The sequence below is a fragment of the Bos grunniens genome, chromosome 22, assembly GCF_055505025.1.
Source record: "Bos grunniens cultivar Pamir isolate PY7600 chromosome 22, Bosgru_T2T1.0, whole genome shotgun sequence".
NCBI classification, from domain to species: Eukaryota; Metazoa; Chordata; class Mammalia; order Artiodactyla; family Bovidae; genus Bos; species Bos grunniens.
Window position 1 is genome coordinate 22008869 of NC_141186.1, and position 25146 is coordinate 22034014.

A 25146-nucleotide genomic window follows, 5' to 3' on the forward strand; every position below is an offset into this window, starting at 1 on the left:
AAGGGTGACACTGAATCTGAAATATCACACAGAAGTCATAGTTCAGAAGTGATGTTTACTAGCTGACAAACAATTATTATCTTCCAATAAAACTGCTCCAAGGATCTCATGTAATTTTAAGCAATGTTTCTCCAAAGGAGAAGTAGAGTCCCCTAATTAACATGAAATGGTTGTAAAACAAAGTTCAATTGGTTTTCAGATTATCTGACTTAATCATAAGGAAGAAGCTAAGATTCTGGACTTCATCCACAAAAGGTAAAACAAACAAAAATGAGCCTCATGAAAACCTGTAACAGCAACCTATCTATGCCCTCGTGCCTTGTGGCACATGCCCAAGTCTGTGCTCTGAAGCCAGACACTCACAGTGCCTGGAACAAGTTACTACAACAATAGATGTAACTGGCATCTGCTCAGGATGGAATACTGGCAACGGTAGTTGGTGCCATAATCAGACACGACACACAGTACAGGGACTTGCCACAGACAATGAGAAAACTGCATAAAACAGACAAAACAGCTGGGTACTGATGCTGGATGACACAGAGTTCACAACTGTGCTCTCTGAGGAAAGGGAAAGAAGGTGATCTTCATGACCGCTCCAGTTTCCGGCTGGGAGGTCCTCTTCGGATGGAAGCATCAGGAAGGAGAACTCTCACAGAGCGCTCCAGTCTCAGTGGGTTGAGTAGATACATCAGAATTCAAGGAGACTGAGGGGAGAATACAGAGCTCCCCAGAAAGAAACTTCAGAAATCTGCACGGGGCCTCCTATAGTCTTTGGTTGAACATCAAGCTGCATGTGTGTACAGCAAGACTCTTCCCCTCCCCGCCCAAGGCCTAAAATAAAATGAGAGGGAAGTGGTAAGCTCAACAATCTGGGAGATGACATTTGGCTAGAAGGTTTCTGACCTACCCAGCTAGAGGAGTGACTAGTTGAACACCTGGGGCGTTCAGTATAGACAATGAAAGGGTCATATCTTAGGAGCTGGGCTAGCACAGCCCCCAAAACAAATGCTACAGTACACGTGACCTAATGAAGCTTTGCAACAAACCTCCAAAGGATCAAAGCGATCCAGAACTTTCTTTGTCTGACAAAACAAAAGTCAATACTCTTTAAAGGAAAGCAACAGAATCTGGATTCTCAACACAGTGACATCACAATGCGTGGCATATTATCATAAAGCAGTGGACAGGCAAGAATCAGAAAAATGTGACCCTTCAGACGGTATCAAAGGATCCAGTCTGTCCATGGGGGTTGGTGGGGGCTGGAAAAACACGTGAGAAATAGTAACCCTCAAATTTCCCATTTTGATACATATGCACAGATCTCAAGAAACTCAATGACTTCAAAGTAGCATAAATACATACACACTCACACAATCATTAAGACACATAATAAGATAAATATAAACCAGAAATAAAAAGATAATTTTTTAAGTAGATAGGGGAAAAAAAACTAGGGCTTTTTTTTTTTTTTTAAGTAGCTAAGAGGCAGAAAGCTATGGCTTCCCTGATAGCTCAGTTAGTAAGGAATCCCTCTCCAATGTGGCAGACCTGGGTTCAGTCCTTGGGTTGGGAAGATTCCCTGGAGAAGGGAAAGGCTACCCACTCCAGTATTCTGGCCTGGAGAATTCCATGGACTGTACAGTCCACGGGGGTCACAAAGAGTCAGACACGACTGAGAAACTTTCACTTTCAGGGGGAAAAAAAAGACAAAAAAGGGAAAAAAGAAGAAAAGAAAACCAGTGAATTCACATCAGGAAATAATGTATGCAAGACAACAATGGATTAGCATCTTCAAGTATGAAAAGAGAAAACTGTTTACATAAAATTTCATGGTCAACAAAAATACCTTTTGTGAATGAAGGCTGTATGAAGAAATCAGAATCTTTAATACACTGCAGTTTGGAACACACAATAGTGCCAACAAGATAGAGCAGCCCGTCCTCAAAAGGTTAAACGAAGTTACCATATGCCCCACAATCCCACCCCTGAGAGAACTGAGACTCCTCACAGAAGCTTGTACATGAATGTTCACAGCAGCAGTGTTCACAACAGCCCAAAAGAACAAATAATCCAAATGCCAATGAAAAATAAAATAGGGTAAATACAGCATATCCATACAATGGAATATTGTTTGACATAAAAGGAAATTAAATATGGATATGCAGGGCAATATGGATGAACTCTGAAAACGATATGCTACGTAAAAGAAGTCAGATACAAAGGACCACATATTGTAGGATACCATGTATATGAAATGTTCAACACGGGCAAATCCATAGAGATAGAAAGTGGAGCAGTGGTCACCAGAGGTGGGGAGGGGGCAAGTCTGAAGAGAAATGAGGTGTGATTGCTAGGAGTCCAGGGCTTCTTTTGGATCTACTAAAAACCATGGAGAACTATACACTTTAAATTTGGGAACTGTGTGATGTATGAGTTGTATCTCCGTGCAGCTTTTATTTCAAAAAAGGAAAAATGTATATTTTTTAAAATCAAGGTGAAATAAAGGGATCTTCACAAATATAAAGCTATTTTCTTATTTTCAAATGAGAGCTGAGAGAATTGGCCAGTGGTGGACCTGCCCTACAAGAAATGATAAAGAAGTTCTTTAGGCTGAAGGAAAATGATTCCAGATGAAAACTCAATTTATACCAAGGAATGAAGTGCTGGAGAGGATAACTATGTGGATGAAAGTCGTTCAGTCATGTCTGACTCTTTGCGACCCCAGGGACTATACAGTCCACGGAATTCTCTAGGCCAGAATACGGGAGTGTGTAGCCTTTCCCTTCTCCAGGGCATCTTCCCAACCCAGGGATTGAACCCAGGTCTCCAGGCAGATTCATTACCAGCTGGGCCACAAGGGAAGTCCAACTATGTAGATAAAAGACTCCTAATCTCTCATTTTCCCATGTTTTTAGCATACAAATGACTCCTTAAACAAGGCAAAGTAAGTAAAAATGCACTATTGAGTTTATAGCATATATATATATATATAGTGGTAAACAGAGAAGGCGATGGCACCCCACTCCAGTACTCTTGCCTGGAAAATCCCACGGGTGGAGGAGCCTGGTAGGCTGCAGTCCATGGGGTCGCTAAGAGTCGGACACGACTGAGCGACTTCACTTTCACTTTGCACTTGCATGCATTGGAGAAGGAAATGGCAACCCACTCCAGTGTTCTTGCCTGGAGAATCCCAGGGACAGGGGAGCCTGGTGAGCTGCCGTCTAGGGGGTCACACAGAGTCAGACACGACTGAAGCAACTTAGCAGCATATAGGGGTAAAACACAAGAGAATAACACCAAAAGGAGGGGAAGGGAGAAAGAAGTAGAGTTGACCCTTTAACAATACTGGTTTGAATTGCATGGGTCCGCTTACACATGGGTTTTTCAATATTAAATATTACAGTTCTACATGGCTGGGTGAATTCACGATGCAGAGGAACCAGGAACACAGAGGGCCAACTATCAGTTATACATAGATTTTCAACCATGCAAAGGGCCAATGTCCCTAACTCCCACATTGTTCAAGATTCAACTGTACACTATTGTAAAGTTCTTACTTCACATGGGAAAAGATTAACACTATGTAAAAATGACAGGGAATATGCCGAAGATGTATAATGAAAATCCTAAATCATGATGAGAAATATAAAATACATGGTGTTGTCTTCCTTCTTTTATTTTGAAGGGGCTCTTTTGTTTCTAAAATCTTCAAGAAAAAAATAAAAAAGGAATAAATTCAGTGTTTCCCTAGGCTATTCAGAAGGAAAATTGGCAGGAAAAGGTTTTTGGGGGGAGTAAAAATTAAGACAGTTGTTTCTTATCAGAAGAAAAAATATAGATGTTCTGAAGTAGACTTGTAAGTAACCAAAGTTTTCAAAGTCTATACGGCAGAAACTCTCCTCAAAAGGTTGCATGTTTCATTCATTTCAACTAATTTTCAAGTGAAGAAGATGCAGTACTTTAAGTTTCCAAAGTCAGTCACAGTTACTTCTGTAGGGTTCTGATATTCTTAATAGTTTTTTGCTTTATGTGTCAAGTCCCAAGTTGCCACAGCCTGGATATATTGCCCTTCAAGATCTGGTCTCCTAGAACAGTTTCTGTTTTGTTTCGCAGGACGATCCTCTGCTCCTCCTCAAATGAGGTTACTGAGTTCTAAACCAAGGCTGCCTGCTATTTCCAAGTCCACATCAGTATCTTACAAGAAGTAACCTACTCTGTTCATCTCTTCTTTCTGAAATATAGGTTATCCTGTTAGTAGCAGCTCAGATGCTAGTGCCTTCAGGAAGTCTTTCTTAAACCCTTGCCCAACCGAAAACTCCTTCATCACCTCCAGAGGACAAGGAATGTGCCTCCCATCACCTTCACCATCCAGTTATCAGATGGGCATCTTTTCGTCCTGTCACCAATATGCACTCACCTACCATCATGCTGGTTAGGCACTTGATCACTTGTTGTGATACGTAACTGAGCAAGGGAAAGAAAAATACAGAAGCAAGAGATGATCGGATGACCCAGAGAAGGGAAATTGGAAATTTTCAGGTGGGAGTTGGCTTACCCTGCATCCTTCTGATACGGCGTGATGTGTGTGTTTCTCTTAGTTATCCCAAGTCATCCCTTGGAACAAGGTAGGTAGAAGTACCTGGATCTGACTTTACTCCTATAAACCCACGCGTCCTTTCTCCCTGCCTGCCCTGTGCCGTCCCTTACCTCCACCTCCCACAGGGCTTTTGAGCTGGTGGCGGACGTGGCAGACTGCCGGCCGGTGGTTCTCAGAAAGACGTGCTGCTTCTTCCTGTGCTCGTCACAGGTGAGAAACTTCTCCTGCTCGGCATGGAACAGCCGCACCACGTCACCCTGCAAGTCGACACACAGAGGGGTTAAGGAAAGTGCATTTTAAGAGAGAACTGAAGACGAGCCAAGTGCTGCCCAGCCAGTCATGTATCCAACTTACCCCCTTTAATATGTCATCTTTGTTGTCACTCCATTTCATGAAAAGGACTATTTTCCAGCTTGTATTGCAGTTGACGGAATTGACCTGGAAAGCAAATTTAAGAGTTATTTTTTCACATATCCCTCAACAACTATGTCTTCCTGCCCCAAAGGGCCTCACCTCTGTCCAAGAAACAAGATTGTGCTTCAGCCCTCCAAACCTAAAGACTGGCGTCATTAAGACCATAGAACTTGCACATTCAATTGACCTTTAGAAGTCTCTGGTAATAAATGGATAATTTCTACCAATCACTATGTATATTCCAGCTGTGGCTAAGGGAAGTAAGTTTCTCACCCTTCTGGAATGACAGCTTCTTTGCAGCTACTGTTTGTACACTAAAGACATTCTATGCACTGGGCCAATATTCACTAATATATTTAATCCTTAGCAACACCCTAAAAGGGCTTCCCTGGTGGCTCAGTGGTAAAGAATCTGCCTTCCAGTGCAGGAGATGCAGGGTGGATCCATGGGTCAGGAAGATCTCCTGGAGGAGGGCATGGCAATTCACTCCAGTACTCTTGCCTGGGAAATCCCATGGGCAGAGGAGCTGGTGGGCTATAGTCCATGGGGTCACAAAACGGATGGTGACTTGGTGACTAAACAACAACCACCACCACCCTGAAAAATAGCAATAACCATAATGTCCATTTCAGAGGTAGAAAAACTGATGCCCAGGGAGACTGGGTAATTAATCTACAGTCACAGAGGTAGAGAAGGGCAGATTCGGGATCTGAATCCATAATATCTGACTCCAGACCTTGTGCCCTCCACCATTAGGCAAATATTCATGTCACAATCAAGCTACTGTCCTTGTGTCCTGTAATTGCCAATTACTTTAAGTAGATGTATTGCCAAAAGCAAGATGTCACTCTTGCAGGGGTGTTCATAGCTGCCAATGTAGGGGAATTAGGTTCTCTCTTTAGGGGACCAATTAGAAAAGGGTGCTTCTCTGGCCAAAAAGCATTGGTACAAGGGAGCCTCCTCTGGTTTAAGAAATTAGAAAATTGGTCTCCCAGTGATACAAGCTTAGCAAACTGAGGCCTGAAGTGACTATTAGCTCCCACCGACGGAACAGGCTTACACAGCCTCATGTGACAGGTCTGGCTTTGAGTCTTGGTTTCCTCGCCTGCAAAATGGGTACACTGTCCTGAGTCAGGACTCAAGTCACTGTCAGCACGCCCATGCTCTGGTCTCAGGAAGGCAGAGGGCTCCCGTAGCATATGCTGCTCACAAGTCGTAACTGGCTTTCTCTTACCTCGTTGCAGCCTGGGTTATCCACCAGCTGATGGCTGCTGGCATGTAAGGGCTGGCCGGCATTCACGGGGTTCAGAACAACCTTGTCACCTATGACCACCTGAAAAGGAAAGAACCCACAGAGCGTTTCACAAAAAAAATGTCAGGACTGCAGAATGAACAGTGGCTAGTTTGGGGAGAAGCCGTAAGAGTCTACCTAGAAGAAGGCCCAGTTTCCAGCAGGTAGAATGATACGGCACAAAAGCACAGTTTTAAAAGCCTGACCCTGATCAGGAGGGGGTGTTGTTTACAAGACTAAAGGTAAATTTTTGCCCACAAGTGTCACTGATTACCTAAAGATGCTTTCAAAGTTAGTCTAAGCAGGAAGAAAAAAGCCCTCCCTCTGTTAGATTCAGTTAAGGCACTTGATACATAAGTTTTAGGGGTAGAAGCAGAATATTGTCTGAAGTAAGTCTTTACCTTTGAGAGAATAAAGCTATACATTTATAAAGCAATGACTTTTATACTTTTTTGAAAAGTCATATTAAGAAATATGTTTTCTATTATGACCTGGTCATACATACTTATGTAGATATATGTGTATATGTATGTGTGTATACATTCATATACGCATGTATGCACAGATATACATATCTCTTTATCTAAGACAAAAGTTACCCACGCCAATCTTATCCCCATTATGTTCAACACAGCTTGATACTATCTATTCTATTCCACTTTCTAAAATAATACTCACAAATTACTAAATTGATCTCTTAGCCTATGCGTAGATAGATACCCTGTCCTTTGAAAAACACTATTCTACAAGTATTCAAAAAAACACTATTCTACAAGGCTAAGAATTCAAAACCATCTAATTTTCTCAACCAAGGCACAGATAAAAAGATAACCTTAAAGAACAGGAAAGCAAAGGACATGCTAGAAATGAAGTTCAGAACAAAGCACCCTTTCTTGTCTATTATTATGGACGCAGAAGGAAAAAGAATGGAAAGGATGGTTTCCTAAGATATAAAACCCATCTCTTCTCAGTTTGATACATTTGGGGAAGACATACTATCAAATTTTCTCTAACTCCAAATGAATATAATTATGTTCAGTACATTAAAAAAAAAAACCCAAACCTTTGGCTGAAATGTAAGCTTTTCTGGACTAGTTCTTTTATATCAGTTGATGATCACTGCTGTATACCAGCTGCCCAGGGTGGGGCAGGGGGTGTGTCCTGGCACTAGATGCTTCAGGTATACTGTATATACTTTAATACACACACATATAAACTAAAACATTTTGAAACTACCCGGAGTTTGTATACTTAAATATTAAAAAATGGCAAAATCCAGTTTCAGGTGGAGGCTAGCTGAGCATTTTGGTAAGAATTTCACACTGTTTAAACCCATATTTCTTTTGGTAGAAACAACTATTTCAGAATCTTAACAAGGTTGGAAATACTGCTGATAGCATTCATACATAGTGGTAGGTAAGTATACGACCACAGAAGCACACAGTAAGGTAGATAGTAAGTATCAGGATGGTTCTACGTGGCCTTGGAAAGGATGACTTATAACTTTCTGGGGCTTTATAACTTAATGACCTCCCCTACCCAGAAGAGCACAGCTCACAGCCAACCACAGGCGCCGAAATGGAATGAAGAACCCGCAGAGTTACTGACAAAGAACAACTGAGGCTAATCCTAAAATCCACTCTCCTTCTCTGCTCAATCTACTTCTTTTCCATCCTCTGTTCTAACTTTACTTCCCAAATAGCAAAGCATTTCTACTCTACCACGATACAGAAGGAGGGGCATAGTCCCCAGGACAGTAATACACGACAGCGGCTTTCGTGGTAAAGCTACCGAGGTAATGGGCTGCTCGTATGAATTTTTTCAGAAGCCCAGTAGGAAAAATAGAGCTACTGTATGTAGGTCACACTTCACTCCAAATTTCCCTGTTTCCCAAACACTGGTTTCCATAGTGAGTCCCTTCTCCTCCTACAGGATAAGCCTCTGGCTCCAGCTTTAAATTTCTCCTAGTTGACTCAAGCATGCAGTTATGGTTGGAGGCCTGGCATGGAGCACTCCCAGGGCTGGGAATGTGCACTTACACTGTCTCCGATGGATCGCAGCTTGTAGAATGGCTGAATGTAAAACCAGGACCCTTCGTTTCCGGCCTCATCCAATGTCACTCTCATGGCATTCTTCTCCAGCAGAGCCGGAAGCCTCTTATTCACAGTTAGGTATTTATTACTTTTCAGATGCAGTAGCTGAAAACCACCAAGAGAAAAAGGTGCCTGTCAGCATGTCTCTGAATCTTTACCATTTCTCTTTCAGCCATATAAAATATGTATCAAACACTCCTCCCACCACTGAGCTGCCTGTGAAGTTAGAGAACCACAGAAGTGCCTGGGGCAAGGGGATGATTAGAAAAGGAGAAAGAGCAAAGGGAGCAGAAGGAGAAGAAAATTATTTCCCCCCCAAAACAGCCTTGGACGAGATGGATGTCACTCAGGTAAAGGGCGCTGTCCGATAGAAGAGCACTCTTGCCATTGGTTACCAGGAAGGGGTCTAACCCCAAGAAAAGGGTCTAAAGAACTGCAGTCTGAATATGCCCTGACACAAAGGTGGAGCTAAGGAAGGGCACTTCTGAACAACAGACACAGTTCCATTTAACAGAGGACCCCATTAGAGGGATTGTCAATTCATTTGAAAAAACATGACTGCTATGGATTTCCACCTTGAATTTCTAAGCACTCTATTCTCAATACTTGGCAAGTGGGTACATGAAAGGGATGGAAAGACTGAAGTCTAGATGGGAAACGTCCCATAGTAAGTCTAGACCAGGAAGAGTTGACCAAAGCTTCCCAACTCAACAGGCTGTAAGAGAAGATAGAAGGGAATATGAAAGCTTGTCCAATCTCTGGAGACACGATAAGACTAGGAGACACCACTGCCAACTGCCAATATCCCCCTTTCCAGGTTCACAGATAGTTTCTAGAACACTCTCAGGAGGTTTACAAACTGCCAGGGTTACTAGAAGTAGAGGAGTAACTTGTCTGATCCATGAGCCTCTGACATCCCCAGCCATGATACTCAAGGGGAAGTTAATGTGTTCCCAAGCCTTTGTTCTTATTCTGATGAGTAGCCCTGATCCTCCACGCACCTGTTGAGGTATTGGATTTGGGTGGTGTGTAACCTGATATTACCTATTGGTGGATGTCAAGATCTAGGGGAAATAAATATTAGGTAATATGTGTTCAGAAGATACTCTGACAGGTCCCTGTCAATCATCATAGGCAGCAGACACCATTATTATTACCATTTTGTTAGTGAGACAGCTGAGGCATGGCAAGAATTCTTGCCCTAAATCTCAGAGGAGAAAAATTGGGAAGGAACTCCTCTGTCAGTTGTAAATTTAATATTAGCATTAGTAAAGAGAGGCAAAGTAGGAGTTTGGGATTCACACAGACACACTACAATGTATAAAACAGATAAACAACAAAGACCTACTGGACAGTACAAGAACCTGTATTCAATATCTTGTAATTACCTTTAATGGGAAAGCGTCTGAAAAAGAATGAATGTATATACACATGTATGTGTATAACTGAACCACTTTGCTATACACCTGAAACTTACGCAACGTCGTAAACTGACTACACTTCCATTTTTTTTAATGGTTTTTTAAAAGCCATATTTGGCACTGGACTTCTCACAGACTGTTTTCTGCAAGGGCAGACCCAGGTGGACTTTTTCTTTCCAGCAAAAGAAAGGAATTTTCTGCGGTAGCTATTTCGTAAATTGTGTTTAATCCTTTCAAATGTAAAGGTACCAGAGATAAACAAGTAAACCTCATGACCCTCATGATTAGGTAAGACCTGAGACTCATCATCCAATATTCTACCTGAAGATACAGAATTGCTCTTATTACTTCTGGTGACCAGCCCTTGAATCAGTTTTTACCAAATATGAGGAACTTTCAGGGAATGTAAGTTAGGCAAGACCACAACAGTCAGGCTTCTCTTTAGTTAGGCGCTTCCCATCTGAAAAATGTGGACAGACTAAATTAACAGCTTCCAAGGACAGAGGTGGACTCTCACATTGAAAATGAACCAACTGAAAACCCAGCCTAATCAGAAGAAATGCCAGACCTTTTCCAATAAACTGGCTGTCTCCATGGAGTTTTATGTGTCCAAATAGGGTTTACTGTGCTTGCTTTTCATTTCACTCTTTGTAATGTTTCAGCTCCGTGACAGAAGTGTGGTTTTGACCTACCTGGATCACGTTGCCATACTGGATCACGGTACCCAGCAACTTCCTGTTTTCAGTCTCATTCTGCTTCTTTTCCAAGTCTGCAGCATGCTGTTTATGGAGGAGGAAGACTGGTCACAAAGAGGCAACAATGCGTTTCATTTCTCTGCTGTGATGCAGAACCAACATAGCCAGTTCATACAGGAACCACAGAAGTTAAGTCAATATTACTACCTAAGTACACCCAGAGGCTAAGTGCAATGAGCAAGGGGTTTAACAATCCAACTTGCTACGCCTTTGCTTGTTGGCCTTTTTGACTTTTCAAAAATGTGTTCTTTCTTTTAAGGACTTCACAGATATCTGCTTAGGGTAAGACTAAGTCAAAAGCTTATATAGTTTTAAAGAAAACAGGGTAAAGTTGGAAAGGAAATTCCATAGCCCTTTTATGATTTGTAAAGGTTGTCTTTATAGCTCTGGAGTAAAATAAAACAGGATTTAAATACTGGTTTTGTGACCTGGATGTGTTATTTAACATCTGTGAGCCTCAGTTACCTCTTGTGTAAAATGAAAATAAAAACAGTACTCTCACCTCACAGGAATCACTTAGCATGGTATCTCATCACAGAAGGATTCATGGAGTGTTAATTTTTATTGTTATATACCAATTATAATTTATGTAATTTTCATGGCAGTTCCCTGAGGAGAAGATGATTATTCTAATTTAATAAAGAAGAAACAGACACGGAGAGATGAAAAAGTTTGGTTGAAAATGCATAGTTGAATGATGGCTACAAAAGGAGTTTATATTGTTTTCTCTACTACTATGTATATTTGAAATTTTGCTTAATACTGTCACTTAAAAAAAATTACACAGCTACTAAGTAAGTAAGAGACAATCTCACACCCACGTTTGGGTCAACTCCAGATTGATACCACTAGCCCAACTCTGGCAGCCTAGGGAACATGATACTGCTGAATAGAGGGTTTCCAAAACAGTCGGCCAAGGCCACCAGCCCACACAGTCCTTTTTCTTCATTTCCCTGTAGAACTCAGTAAGGACTGTTAACATATGATAACCATGCTCAAGAGGAACTAGCTTCATCCTAGGCAATTAAACTGCTGTTCCAACCCGACTCCCAAACTCAGACTAAGTAAAACCAAAGTAAAATAACAGGGATTTCTTCTAATCTGATGGGTGACAAATGCCTGATGATGACCAGTAGTATCCTTCAGAACCGTTTCCAACGTTCTCCGCCTTGAGTCTCCCCTGGCCTTGAGACAAGATGCTAGCAGATGCCACGGGGTAACGGGCTTCCTTCCCAGGTCCCTGTTTCCACAGGACCCTTCAGACCTGATCCTGGTTCCACCACAAACCAACTTTACCATCTTGGCCAAGTTATTTAATCTCACTGAGCCTCACTAAGCATTCTCATCCACAAAACGAGGACAAAAATAGGCCTTCCCACCCCGCCCCCTTCTCTCATCATGAAGATTAGAAAAAATGCATACTAGACACCAAACAGGCATTCAACACATTTTAACTGTGATTGTTATGCATAAGTCTCTGTAACTAAGAAATGTCCTAATGATGAGAATTTCAAAAAGTTGACTAAGTTGGCTGGATGAAGACTCTTCCCATTTCCATTAAGCTCAGCATCCACTCTGCCTCTACTGGAAAGATAGGTATTTTTAGGAAGGCATATCTTTTGAGAAAAATAAGCTGCAGGCAGCAATCCTAAACTGGAAACAAACCACATGAAAGGAAGGTAAGGGTCTGCCTATGTTCATACAGATGACTGCAAGTTTACCCTATGTATCTCAACCCTTTAAAACAATGGTCTATTCAGAGGCTTCCCTCTTGCTCTTCTGGAATTAGTTACCAGTCTGCTGTTCTCAGGTACAAAAATATAATGGTTTCAAGACACATCCAGAAACAACAGCAGTGCAGACACCATAGCCATCCTTGGCATGCAACTGCCCTGGGCACGGTTCTTCCCCACTCTCTCTTCCTCTTCACAAACACCTTCCCTTCACTTCCTCCCACCTCCCTTCTCCCTGTTTTCATGCCCAAGCTGTACCCTCTCCAGAGAGCTCTCCAGTAACCACAGGTACTTTCCAAAGAAAAAAAAACACCATTGGACTGAATCTACTTAGAAGGCAGGTTTATACTTTGGAGAAAGCCATTTATTCTTTCTGCCAAGCAGTTCTCAGCTAATAAGGACAGGAAATTGGAGAACGAAAAAAAAAAATACCAAAGGGTGGAAAAATCAATGAATTAAGGAAAATAAAACAACATTTTCCCAACAAAAATGCTTTTTTTTTTTTTTCTTTCTGCTCAACATGTCACACTGAAAGGATTCACCTTTAGAGAATCTTGAAGTAGTGTTTCTTGGACTAAATAATATAAGGGCTCCTGGTTAAGAGGGAAAATTCTCATGGATATTCCTCTCTCAAGGATTTCCAGTGGCTTCAATCTAAGAAATATTAATCTAAAATATTAAGTTCCTGCCTATGCTCAGATTAAGGATAAAAGTGGTCATCCAATGGTTACCAGCATATCTAAAAGAAAATGTCAGATTAGTCACCAAGAAGGCCCGGATTTCATATTTAAGACTAATTTAACACCAGTAGCTCTAAAGATTAAATGGTAATCTTTAAATTAAATCTTAAATTTAATCTTAAATTAAATGGCAAAAGGTAAAATCATAAGTGAAAATATACAACTGGAAAATAAATATCTAAGAATATCAAATATCATATCCAAAACTCCATTAAAAGATTTAATGATGACCAAGCCCACACATAACTACTAAGTAAACATTTCATGAATTAAGTTTATGAACCATTCTAAGAATTCAGTTTTGCTATAAGGGCTCTTTAAGAAGAAAACTCTCCCATTCATGTCATCTTTTACTAAGTGCATAAATACTGTATATGTGTTGCGTTCACAAGTCAGTCTTTAGGTAACTCCCTTCACGAAATAAATTAGTTCCCTTCCCTCGGTTTTATGGATATAACTGACATATAATTTGGCTTTCAGGAAAAAAAAAAATCCATCATGATTTTTAGTTCAACAGGTAAAGCAAAAGGTTGATAAAAAGGAAGTAAGGTACAACCTATACCCAGGCCCACTGATCAAGGTTGCTTTAACCTTGGAAAAAACATATTAAATCTCTCAAGTGTATTCTAAAGATGAGTCCACACTTGGACAGTGGATTTGTACTACCCCTTCTGAAGGATAATCTGGCAATATCCACCAAAAAGTTGGTCAATGGGCATAACTTTGACTTAGCCATCCTTTTTCCAGGAATTTCTTCTAAGAAGTAAACAGGCATGCACATGAGGCCATAATCACTGCCTGCCCCCCGCCTCCCGCCCCAGAATGGAAAAAAACTGTCAGGATCCTAAGTATTTCTGCACTCCATAGGGATTGCCTATCTAAAATTACAGTACTGCTATACCATGGGGTTATCAAGTAGCCATGAAAAATACAGAACTACTTGTTTATTCATGACATAGTAAGTGGGGAAATAAGCAGGTAAAGAAAGACAAGTGAGACGGCATGCCCCTATTAATACTTTAACATACAGAGATACAGGAATAATAGGGGGTTAGAAACTGGGACACACACCAAATATAAAACCAAGATTATCTTTGAGGTAATTTAGATTTAGAGAGCATACCATTTTTTTTCCCTTTTCTTACTCATGTGTTTTTGAAATTCACTTCTTACAATACTCACATGTCATTTTTTCAGAAGCATCTTCATCCTATCTCCATGGCAAGAAGCCTGGGTTTTTAAAAAGCTTTATGAGCAAAACAGAAATAGAGACACAGACGTAGAGAACAAACATATGGATGCTAAGGGTGGGGAGGCAGAGTGGGATGAATTGGGAGAGTGGGCCTGACATATATAGACTACTGAGTATAAAATAGATAACTAATGAGGACCTGCTGTACAGCACGGGGATCTCTACTCAGTGCTCTGTGGTGACCTAAATGGGAAGGAAATCCAAAAAAGAGGGGATATATGAAAACCTATAGCTGCTTCACCTTGCTGTACAGTAGCAACTATCACAACATCGTAAAGCAACTACACTCCAGTAAAAATTAATTTAACAATAAACGTAAACAAACAGCCACCTTAAATGTGCTACCTTTTCAATATTTAAGAATCCCAATAAATCAAGTACCTGTTGCTCTTTTCCTTGCACAATGACTTGAGGACAGTTCCGAATTTCTAAGAAGAAATGGCACTCCATGCTATGCTCTCTACCACCACTGTTCACCATGGGCATTACTGTGTTTCCCTAAGCAACATCAAGGCCAATCCCATCACAGTCACCTGCTATTTTATTTCAGAAATAGAGAAACCATTATTACATTACCACAGAGAGGTCACTGGAGCAGTGGGTAAAAGTTATTTAAGGTCAAAAAACTCTGAATTACATAACATGATATTGAATTAAGGCCTCTGAAAATAAGCAACGCAGGACCCAGGCTTCAGAAGACAATCAAGACTCATCACTCCTCTGGTTCTTCCCAGCTTAAAGTAACAGATCATTTCTCAGAACCAAAACAATGTAGGTGCTATTTCAAGGTAACAGACAGAAACGCTGTCAGGAAATGCAGTCAATGCCCGAAGAACAAATTACATGATTGGCTAAGGGTAGGGGAACCTCATTCTGCCAAGATCTTGGGAAATTATGACCAGCGGGGTTAGCATCCAGTTCTCTCTGAAAGAACAGACACGTACAGCGACCAGCCACTAGATGTCATTGTCCTTCAGAGAGCTGGCGGCATGTTGCACAGCCTAGGCAAAAGGAAGTCAAAGTGGTCTAGACAACTAATTCCTTAAATGGCATTAATTTAAAATAATCTGACCTTTGATTGGGGTGCTCCACAGTAGTTGACAAAAATAAAAATGAAAACCCCCTGGAGACCAGTCATCCACCCCCAAAGGCAAGCGGCTTCCCAAAATACAGCATTTTAATGACGACACTAGAGCATGTGAATGACTTTCAGACACGAGGGGGAAAAAAGATGTCCAACTAAGCAAGGAAAGTAGGAACTGCACAGAGTAACTAAGACCCAAAAGTCACGTCAGTAATCCTAAATCAGGGGACAGCGCTGGTTTCCTTTTAAAATCTATTTAAAGCAAGAACAGCATGAAAGAGAACATTTGTTGTTTGTTTTAGTAAGGAGTTCAAAGTTCTCGGTCACCTTTAGGATTGCAGTTTTCAACTGTGTGGCTTTTTTCAGCGTTCATTTGTGAGAAGGAGCATGAAAAGGAACTGCTGATGAAATGACATGTGTATCACAGGCTGCGAATGGGTGACCAAGAACCTTACCCTGCCTGAGCCATTCTGGTGTTGGTGTTGAGTGTGTGTTTTAAACTTTAATGGCATTAGCTGCCAATAGTTTTAAAAAATTGAAAGATAACACAGCAAAGCATGGGTCCTTAGTTTCTCTTGATATGTGATGGCAGCTCTAGGCCCACCCTCCCATGCAGCAGCAGCTGGAAGGTGGAGGTGTCCCCAGACCTGCACACAGGCATGAGCCACTGAGCAAGCTGGCCCACCAAGACCCCTTTGTTCCAACTGGTTTCCTGCTTGGCCACGAGGAACCTTAATTTACAACCCTTGCTGTAAATAGTGTAGGAGAAGAAACAGTTTGAGATGTACTAACAAGATCTCAGGCTTCCCTGATGGCTCAGTGGTAAAGACTCTGCCTGCCAACGAAGGAGACGCAGGTTCTATCCCCGGGTTGGGAAGATACCGTGGAGAAGGAAATGGGTATCCAGTTCCATGGAGAGAGGAGCCTGGCATGCTGCAGTCCATGGGGTCACAAAGAGTCGGATGCAACTTAGCAACTAAACAACAGCAAGAACTCACTGAACATAATCATTATTATTAGAGAAAAGGGGAGCCAGGACCGTTAAACACATGCATTGCCTCCACCACGATAATCCCACAGGTGTGCGTGCTAAATAGCTCTCCTGAGAGATGTACAGAATTGAGCAACCCTTTCTACCCATTCAACACGATTCCCAGGCTTCCAGCACAGACTACGGGGGCACCCTTGATCATCACAAAGACGAGAGGAGGAGGGGATCGCTACTGGTACTCTGGACAAGAGCCAGGGATGCTGGGTGCCAGAAATGCATAGCACAGTCCTGTTCAAGGAAGAAGCATCATTCCTCCCACATAATTTGGTATTCCAGTGGATAGTCACAGGGGTTAAAAAGCTGTTTTTTTGCAATGTCTTTTTATTTATTTACTTATTTTTTTAAGTTTTTGGCTGCCCAATATTGCATGTGCGGGTCTTAGTTCCCTGACCAGGGATCAAACGTGCACCTCACCCCCCGACCCCGCCATTGGAAGGCAGATCTTAACCACTGGGCAACCAGGTAAGTCCTGGCTCTTGCCATTTCTGAGCCAAGTCCCTAACACTCCACTTTACACAGTCACACAAAGCACGGTTTTGCATGGTTTAATGTTATTATTAACAATTTTCCAAAAATGGGAGTGTTCTTTAATAAAGAGAAGAGTGTGCTATGCATTCTTCATAACATTATGAAGACATGCTAACCATTTTGAAAAGTCACCTTATCAAAAAGTCACCTTTTTGAGCCACTGGAAGTAGAGAGCTACATCAGCCACAGTCTTTGGCTGCCTTATTCACCGGGTTTATACAAATAGGTACAAGCATTTATTTTCTTATGTCTTCTAGAATGATTGTGCCTGAGCAGTAACTTAATAAAATACCTTTCCTTTTATTTTACCTTTACAATTCATTTTCAAACTTTGGTATATTGGAGGTTATATTATTTATAAATTTTATTTCCTGTTCATGCTGCTGCTGCTAAGTCGCTCAGTCGTGTCTGACTCTGTGCGACCCCATAGATGGCAGCCCGCCAGGCTCCCCTGTCCCTGGGACTCTCCAGGCAAGAACACTGGAGTAGGTTGCCATTTCCTTCTCCAATCATGAAAGTGAAAAGTGAAAGTGAAGTCGCTCAGTCGTGTCCGACTTGTCTCGACCCCATAGACTGCAGCCTACCAGGCTCCTCCGCCCATGGGATTTTCATACAGTTACATATTAATAATATTTGCTATTCAGAGAAAGAAATGGGTCTGCTGAGGCTGAGAATATCTGCCCTAAAACTGTTAAAATAATGATGCAGTCCTGGAAGCCTCCAAAGTGATCTCTTTCTTTCTGCTTTTTTTCTTCTCCTACCCTCTCACTGCCAAAGATGACTCATTGTGAGGCTTACTTTTCACCTCCTCTTCCTCCAGGAAGTCCTTCCTGACTACCATATCACTCACCCTTATTCATATGAGAGGATTTGGGAGCTCCATCCGTGTGCTCAATCGCTTCAGTCATTTCTGACTCTTTGCAACCCTATGGACTATGGAGCCTCAAGACTCCTCTGTCTCCAGGCAAGAATACTGGAGTGGGTTGCCATGCCCTCCTCCAGGGGATCTTCCCAAACCAGGGATCGAACCTACATCTCCTGCATTGCAGATGGATTCTTTGCCACTGAGCCACCAGTGAAGCTCTTTCTAGGTGCTCACAAAGCTTTGGTGGTTTGTCCTATAATAGTATTTGCCACAGCTGTGTCACTACCTCTATTTCTTAGTCAGCTATTAAGCTCCCAGAGGGTAAGACACTGCCAGAGCTTCACCACCGTCACTGAGCACAGTGTTTTATTTTCATCCGTTCATGAAATATTTCTTGAGCACTTACTATTTGCCAAATGCTATTACAAGGCACTGGGCATACAGTGGTAAACCAGACAGACATTGCTCCTCATCTTGTGGGGTTGTCATTCTACTGAGTGACAGATGATAATTAAGGGGACTATTTAATATAATTGCAGACTGTGATCAGTGCTGAGAAAGATATAAACAGGGTGCCTGATGCAGGGAAGCAAGACAAGGGTTAGATAAGGAGCTGGGGAGAGACTCTGCTGAGATAACTTGCACTGAGAGACAAAGGAGGCAGAGATCTTAACTGAGGCAAAGTCAGGAGAAGGATGTTCTCAGTAGAATAAGCTGTAAGTGCCAATGTCTTGAGACTGTTAAGAGTCTGTGGTGCTCCAAAACAAATGAAATGAAAGGAAATACAGTGAGTCTGGCCAGAGCATAGTGAGGACAGTTAGACACCTCAGAGGGTGCAGCAGGCACAAGGTCTGCATTTCAGAGGAATGGTATGGAGAGGGAGGTGGGAGGGGGGTTCAGGATTGGGAACACGTGTACACCCATGGCGGATTCATGTTGATGTATGGCAAAACCAATACAATATTGTAAAGTAATTAGCCTCCAATTAAAATAAATAAATTTAAATTTTAAAAAATAAATAAATAAAGGCAATGTGTGTGCATGCGTCCTCACACTAGAGGCTCAGCTGAGGGAGATCAGGGACCTGGTCTTCTCATCATGCCCAGAGCCTTCAGCCCCATCTAACACAGCATGTGCTGAGTAAAGGAGTCCCTTCCGTGGGTCCCACCTTACCCAGTGCAGCTGGCTGTGACTTCGCCACTTACTGGTCGCAAACCAGGTAGGCATGAGCCCCACGTGCTCACAGATACTGTATGTCCTTGATGATCATCGCCCGAGAAAGATTTTTAAAAATCCAGTTAGTAAATATTTGAGTGCCCCACGTGTTGTAGGCAAGAGGGAGAGGGATACAGACACAAATCTCTGTCCTTGTGTAGTTTACATTCTAATCAGTGTAGACAGCTAATAAATAAATTGGAAAGATGATGGGAAGTGACAAGCAGAAAAATAAAGCAGAATAGGGGGGTGTGGAATGGACTGAAATTCCAATAATACCACATTGGATATATGTCATATCTTTCTTCTTCACATTGCAAAGAAGTTCCACACAGATAAGCCTCACAGAAAGAATTAGGTCATCTAGACACTAGAAGAATTATGTCATCATTTGACAGATGGAGAAACAGGCTCAGAGAGGCTCAAAAATTTGCTTATGGTCACACAGCACAGTGGCTGTGGAATGAGCATCTCTTTGATATGCCAACCAACAGACAAGATAAATACAATGATAGCAGCTAAAATCTACTGAGCACTTCTCATATGGCAGGCACTATTGACATTAACCTTTCATGGTTCATTTCATGTAATCCTCACAACAAACTCTTGATGTGGATATTATTATCATTCCCATTTTACACATGAGGTAACAGAGGCACAAAACAGCCAAGTAACTCAGTCACGATGACCAGTTGGTGAGAGGTGGAGCGAGCATTCAAATCTAAGCAGTTCGCTTGCTGAGCCTGTGCTCATAACCAGTATTCTACTCAAAGCCATTCTGAAAAGGAAATGGCTAAGAAAAAAGAAACGAAATGATCGAGAAAAGTAACTCTCAAGACATCTCAGGATGACCAAGCCCCACCTTTCCTTAGGATCACAGAGGATCTCTTTTATCCCTTTATTAAAGAACATATGAAAGTCAGTATCCAGAGCTGAAGGGCTGCAAAACTCATCTTCTCAACCCATTCCACCCAGACAGAACCATATGGTGGCTCATGAGACCTCGCCACGGAGTCCCACCCCAGTACATACGTGCAATTTGTTGAGCAGCACTGCGTCTGTCGTGCTGTTGGCTCCTGGCTTAGCAGCTTTCCAGAACTGCTTCTGGGCAGAGTAGCGATTCATGGGACATAGTTTAAAGAGGCAATCTAGAAGTGAAACAAATAAGCAAAAAATTGTCACTGAGGATGTATGTATATACACTCAACCCATGGAAAAAACTTTATCCTTCTATTGCATTAAAGCATTACCAATTACATGTAAATATAAATGACAAGTTACAAAGCCCTTTTACAAACCTCTCCTTTGATGGTTAATTCTCATCACCATCATGTGAGAATACAGATGAGGAAAACGAAACTTTTAGAAAGTCAACTGTTTGTTGTCACAAAGCCAATTAGTAGCATAGCTGGGACTCAGAGTCCAAATCCAGAAGTCTTGATGCTGCCCTAGAGTTAGCTCGTTTCCCTTATCATGAACAAATTTAAGGGCAATATTTTCACTATATGCAACAACAGCTGTTGTTGTTCAGTCACTAAGTCGTGTCCGACTCTTTGCGACCCCATAAACTGCAGCATGCCAGGCTTCCCTGTCCTTCACTCTCTCCCAGAGTCGCTCAAACTCATGTCCATTGAGTTGGTGGTGCCATCCAACCATCTCATCCTCTGTCACCCCCTTCTTCTCATGCCCTCAATCTTTCCCAGCATCAGGGTCTTTCCCAATAAGTCAGCTCTTTGCATCATATGCAATAACAGTATATACAAGCATTTCTGGATATAAATCCAACTCTCCTCAATTCAACAAAATTTTTTAGAAAAACAGAAGTTTATTAGGAAGCACTTCCCTGGGCAATGGTTTCTTGAGTGTTGTTTTAATTCTCTGGGGAGTAGGAAGAAAATAGACGAATTTGCCCTCAGACATTCTGTACCTTGTCCCTCTCTCTCAGTGCACGGTGATATGCTTCTGTTTAGGGTTGCCTGGGCTTATGACTTTTTATGCTGTTTTATGTAGAAGATGGAGCTAGTGGTGAGGAACCCAACTGCCAATGCAGGAGATACGAGAGTTGCGGGTTCAATTCCTGGGTCAGGAAGATCCCCTGGAGAAGGAAATGGCAACCCATTCCATTGTCCATTTTGCCTGGACAATCCTATGGACAGAGGAGCCTGGTAGGGTACAGTCCATGGGGTCGCAAAGAGACACAACTGAAGCAACTGAGCACATACAGTAGAACTAACTCACAAAATGGACTAGTGGCTTCAAAAGATGCCTGCAATGAAATAAAAACATCAAAGACAGGAGTAATGCAAAACCCACAAACCAGAAAAAGGAAAAAAAAAATGATGATCTAAGAAGGCCTGAAAAAAGACACCCAGATATTAAAAATTGTTTTAAAATACTTAACATGTACTAACGTATATATATGGAATTTAGAAAGATGGTAACAATAACCCTGTATACGAGACAGCAAAAGAGACACTGATGTATAGAACAGTCTTTTGGACTCTGTGGGAGAGGGAGAGGGTGGGATGATTTCAGAGAATGGCATTGAAACATGTATAATATCATATATGAAACGAGTCGCCAGTCCAGGTTCGATGCACGATACTGGATGCTTGGGGCTGGTGCACTGGGATGACCCAGAGGGATGGTATGGGGAGGGAGGAGGGTTCAGGATGGGGAACATGTGTATACCTGTGGCAGATTCATGTTGATATATGGCAAAACCAATACAATATTGTAAAGTTAAAAAATAAAATAAAATACATTAAATAAATAAATAAGAAACTCTAAAAAATAAATAAATAAATAAAATACTTAACATGTTGCCTCTAATGATAAACTTTACTCAAAGCATTCACATGCCTTAAGCATTCATATACCTGACAGTGTGCTAATCATGGTTAAGAGGACACTGCATTATTTTGTTTAATCATAATCTTTTTCGTTGTCTGTTTTCCTGCTTGTTTTTATAAAGTATACATTATTACAGTAACACATGTATATAACTTTTAAACACACATAGATACACAAAGTTTAGGGATATTTTCATATAACATTTTTCACTGCGATACACTGTCAAAAACATTTAGAAATAACTTCTAAAAAACTAATCTTAAAATTTATACTCACTCTCTAAAAATTCTACCATTTTATATAAAGGATTTTCAAATGGTATTTATAGAGTAAATTAATAATAAATTTGGAATTAACACCCAGATCTGGAAAAACTGTACTCAGAAAGTAGATCAGACCAAGCCTTTAAAGAAATTCAGTCTCCTAATGGTAGACTTATTCTTATCTGTCCACAGAAACATTTTCTGACAGGACAAGTAAATACCTAGTTACTGTCTTAGCCAAACAATGATCTCAAAGCGAGAAACACTCATTTGCTCTCAAGTACATAGACACTAAGTGTCTCTGCTCAGTCGTGTCCAACTCTTTGTGACCCCATGGACTGGAGCCCACCAGGCTCCTCTGTTCATGTGGAATTTCCCAGACAAGAACACTGGAGTGGGTTCCTTTTCCAGGGGATCTTCCTGGACTGAGGAGTGAACCCATGTCTCTTGTGTCTCCTTCACTGGCAAGTGGATTCTTTACCACTGCGCCACCTGGGAAGCCCGTAGACACTAAGACTTTCCTCTAATTCAGACCACCCTTTCTTCTAGTTGGAATCAATGAACTCTTACTAAGTCCAGTACAAATACTTGACATCATTCAGAAAAAAATTGAAATCACATAACTGTAGAAATAGAAGGTACTTTCCTATTTCTACAAATCTCCTTCTTCATTACATATTTCTATGCAGTCACAAGCAGTTATAAGGTAAATATAAAAGCCATCTTTATCAAGAATACAATTCATCTATTGAAAGTAATTGTTAGTGAACATGAAAGACGCTATCCAGGTCTTTACAGAACAAAGGGCAGGGGAGGAAACTGGTTTAAAAGATAGGACTGCTCTCTCCATCCCAATGAAAGTCACAGGTCGTTGTTATGTACTCCATCAGTGGCAACTTCACAACATCACTGAAAGACAGTTTTTCTACCAGTTTGAACCATGTGAACTCTCCATTCGCCCTGAGAACAATCACACACAACCATGAGACCACTGGCCAGCGTTAAACGTCTTATCTCTGACACAGGATAGAGGGTGGCATATGTACTGGGACACAGTGACTTCCTTGATAAGCGTATGACATCACACAAAAAAATTCGTAACATTTCAGTCACCAGTATTCATATTTGATATATGATTTACTTTATGGGTCAATTGAGGTTAACAATTTCAATTTTCATCAGTAAGAAGATACTGAGAAAATTGTTTTTTTCCTCTAAAACAATTCATATGATGATAGCTAAAGTATATGCATTACCACCCCCTCAATAATTTGGCTTAAGTTGGTTTGAGGATCAACCGGATCTATAATATCAAAGGATTAACATGCATTGGATAGAATCCTTTTACAACTGTTCATAGTACAGCCAAGTCAAGCACCCCATTTAACAAACCAATGGACTACCAATAGGCTCAAAATTTCAGATAATTTCCATTACCTAAGATGACAGTGTGAACTGAAGCACTGTCAATCCAATTAAAGTCTTGCTGTAACTTCCACAGCAACTATTTTTCTTGGATAAAACAGCACTGTACTGGGTTAAGCATTTTTACAACTAACCATCTATGTAAATATAAGCAACGCTCACACACTAGTAACAGAACCAAATTAGCCTTGCTGATTTTGTCCTGCCTTCCCAGTTGCTTAGCAACTGATTCGAAGTGAAAATTAAATTAAGCAATTCAAATGGGATGTTAAAGTAACCTTCTGAAATTCTGTGCTTCGGCGGCTCTGTATTGCCCTTTGCTATTTGGACGGCACAACAGGACAAAATTAAAGTTCTGCTGGATCTTAATACTGTGCTAAGTATAGAAATGCACAAATATAGGAAATCCAGTGCAAAAATTTTACCTGTTTGGGGGAAGCAAGTATGCATGTGTGTCTCTATATGTGCATATACACACACATGCCCACCCTGCGCTTTGATTTCGCCCCAAAGAAATGTCACAAAGATCTTTTATGTGACAAGTGTTTTTTTCAGGTCTTTGAAGAATAAACTAAACTCAGCTTTCAAAAAAATTACTTTGGAATATTCCTAAGCTTTAGCAGATGCCACACTGGGCCGGCAAAGGAGAAGTTAGCTGAATGGAGGGGCTGGTGTAAGTGTTAAAGGGCGCGTGGCCTGAAAGGGGGCCAGAGACGGTCCTCCATGGTTTAGACGGCATTCTAGAACTCAGCTGGAGGGAGAACACTCAACTGCTTCGCAGATGTGTTAAGCTGCGGAAGACAGGAGCAACAGGAGCCACACGTGTGCTTGGAGCCCACCTTAATGTAAGGGGTCCTGGGGTGGGGTGAGAAGGCAAAGCAGCCAACCTCGGAGGGAACACACATCAGAGACTTAGTGAGAAAATAAAGTCTGCCGGAAGAATACTTGAAAGCCAGTTCCTCGCTGTCCTCCACAACCTTGAACTCTAGAATGGAAGGTCCCTGATGGCAGACACGTGTATCTGTTCTGTAGGTGGGCCGCAGGGAGGCAATGCCTGTCCTACAAAAGCAGTGGGAAAGTAGCAAAGGACTTTAAGCAAAGAGGAACCTGGCTGATGTTTCTATGGGAGCTTTCTTCTTGATCATGGTGCCTACTACGAAAGGGAAGGCTGGGATGGGGTGGATTTAGAGGAGAACAGAAGTCAAGAATCTTCTTTTGGCTATGGTTGGTTTGAGACGCGTATGAGACAACCAAGCTGAAATGTTCAGAGGGCTGTCTGTCAACTGAAAATACAGGACAGCCAGTAATTTAAGGGGGTGGGGGCAGAAGAGAAGGAAGGATGGGGTGCCAGAGAGAAAAGAGGAGAATCAAGGAAATCAGTACAACAAATACGATGCAGTGACCCACCCTGGCTCGGGAGATGTAACTAAACCTAGAGAATGTGTTAACTGAGGCTTACAAAGGCTTGAATTTGATTCAAAACTAGTTTTCAGAGGACAGAATAAAGACTTTCCCTCTCCTTTTCCCCTTCCCCCAACAAAACCCCAATACAGTGAAAATTAA

The 25146-nt window shown here is 41.5% G+C and overlaps 1 protein-coding gene across 8 annotated transcripts in view; it reads right to left on the reverse strand.

Moving 5' to 3' along the window:
* The window catches only part of ITPR1 (inositol 1,4,5-trisphosphate receptor type 1), a 355416-nt gene that overhangs the window by 201623 nt on the left and 128647 nt on the right, over nucleotides 1-25146 (reverse strand). For all 8 annotated transcript variants that reach the window (XM_086366623.1, XM_086366621.1, XM_086366622.1 and 5 more), the window contains 6 exons: nucleotides 20075-20190; nucleotides 10512-10598; nucleotides 8345-8503; nucleotides 6249-6347; nucleotides 4955-5038; nucleotides 4711-4857 (listed from right to left, as the gene is read on the reverse strand). In XM_086366623.1, the coding sequence (XP_086222749.1) occupies nucleotides 4711-4857; nucleotides 4955-5038; nucleotides 6249-6347; nucleotides 8345-8503; nucleotides 10512-10598; nucleotides 20075-20190 (692 nt within the window). The remainder of the gene's footprint in view (nucleotides 1-4710; nucleotides 4858-4954; nucleotides 5039-6248; nucleotides 6348-8344; nucleotides 8504-10511; nucleotides 10599-20074; nucleotides 20191-25146) is intronic.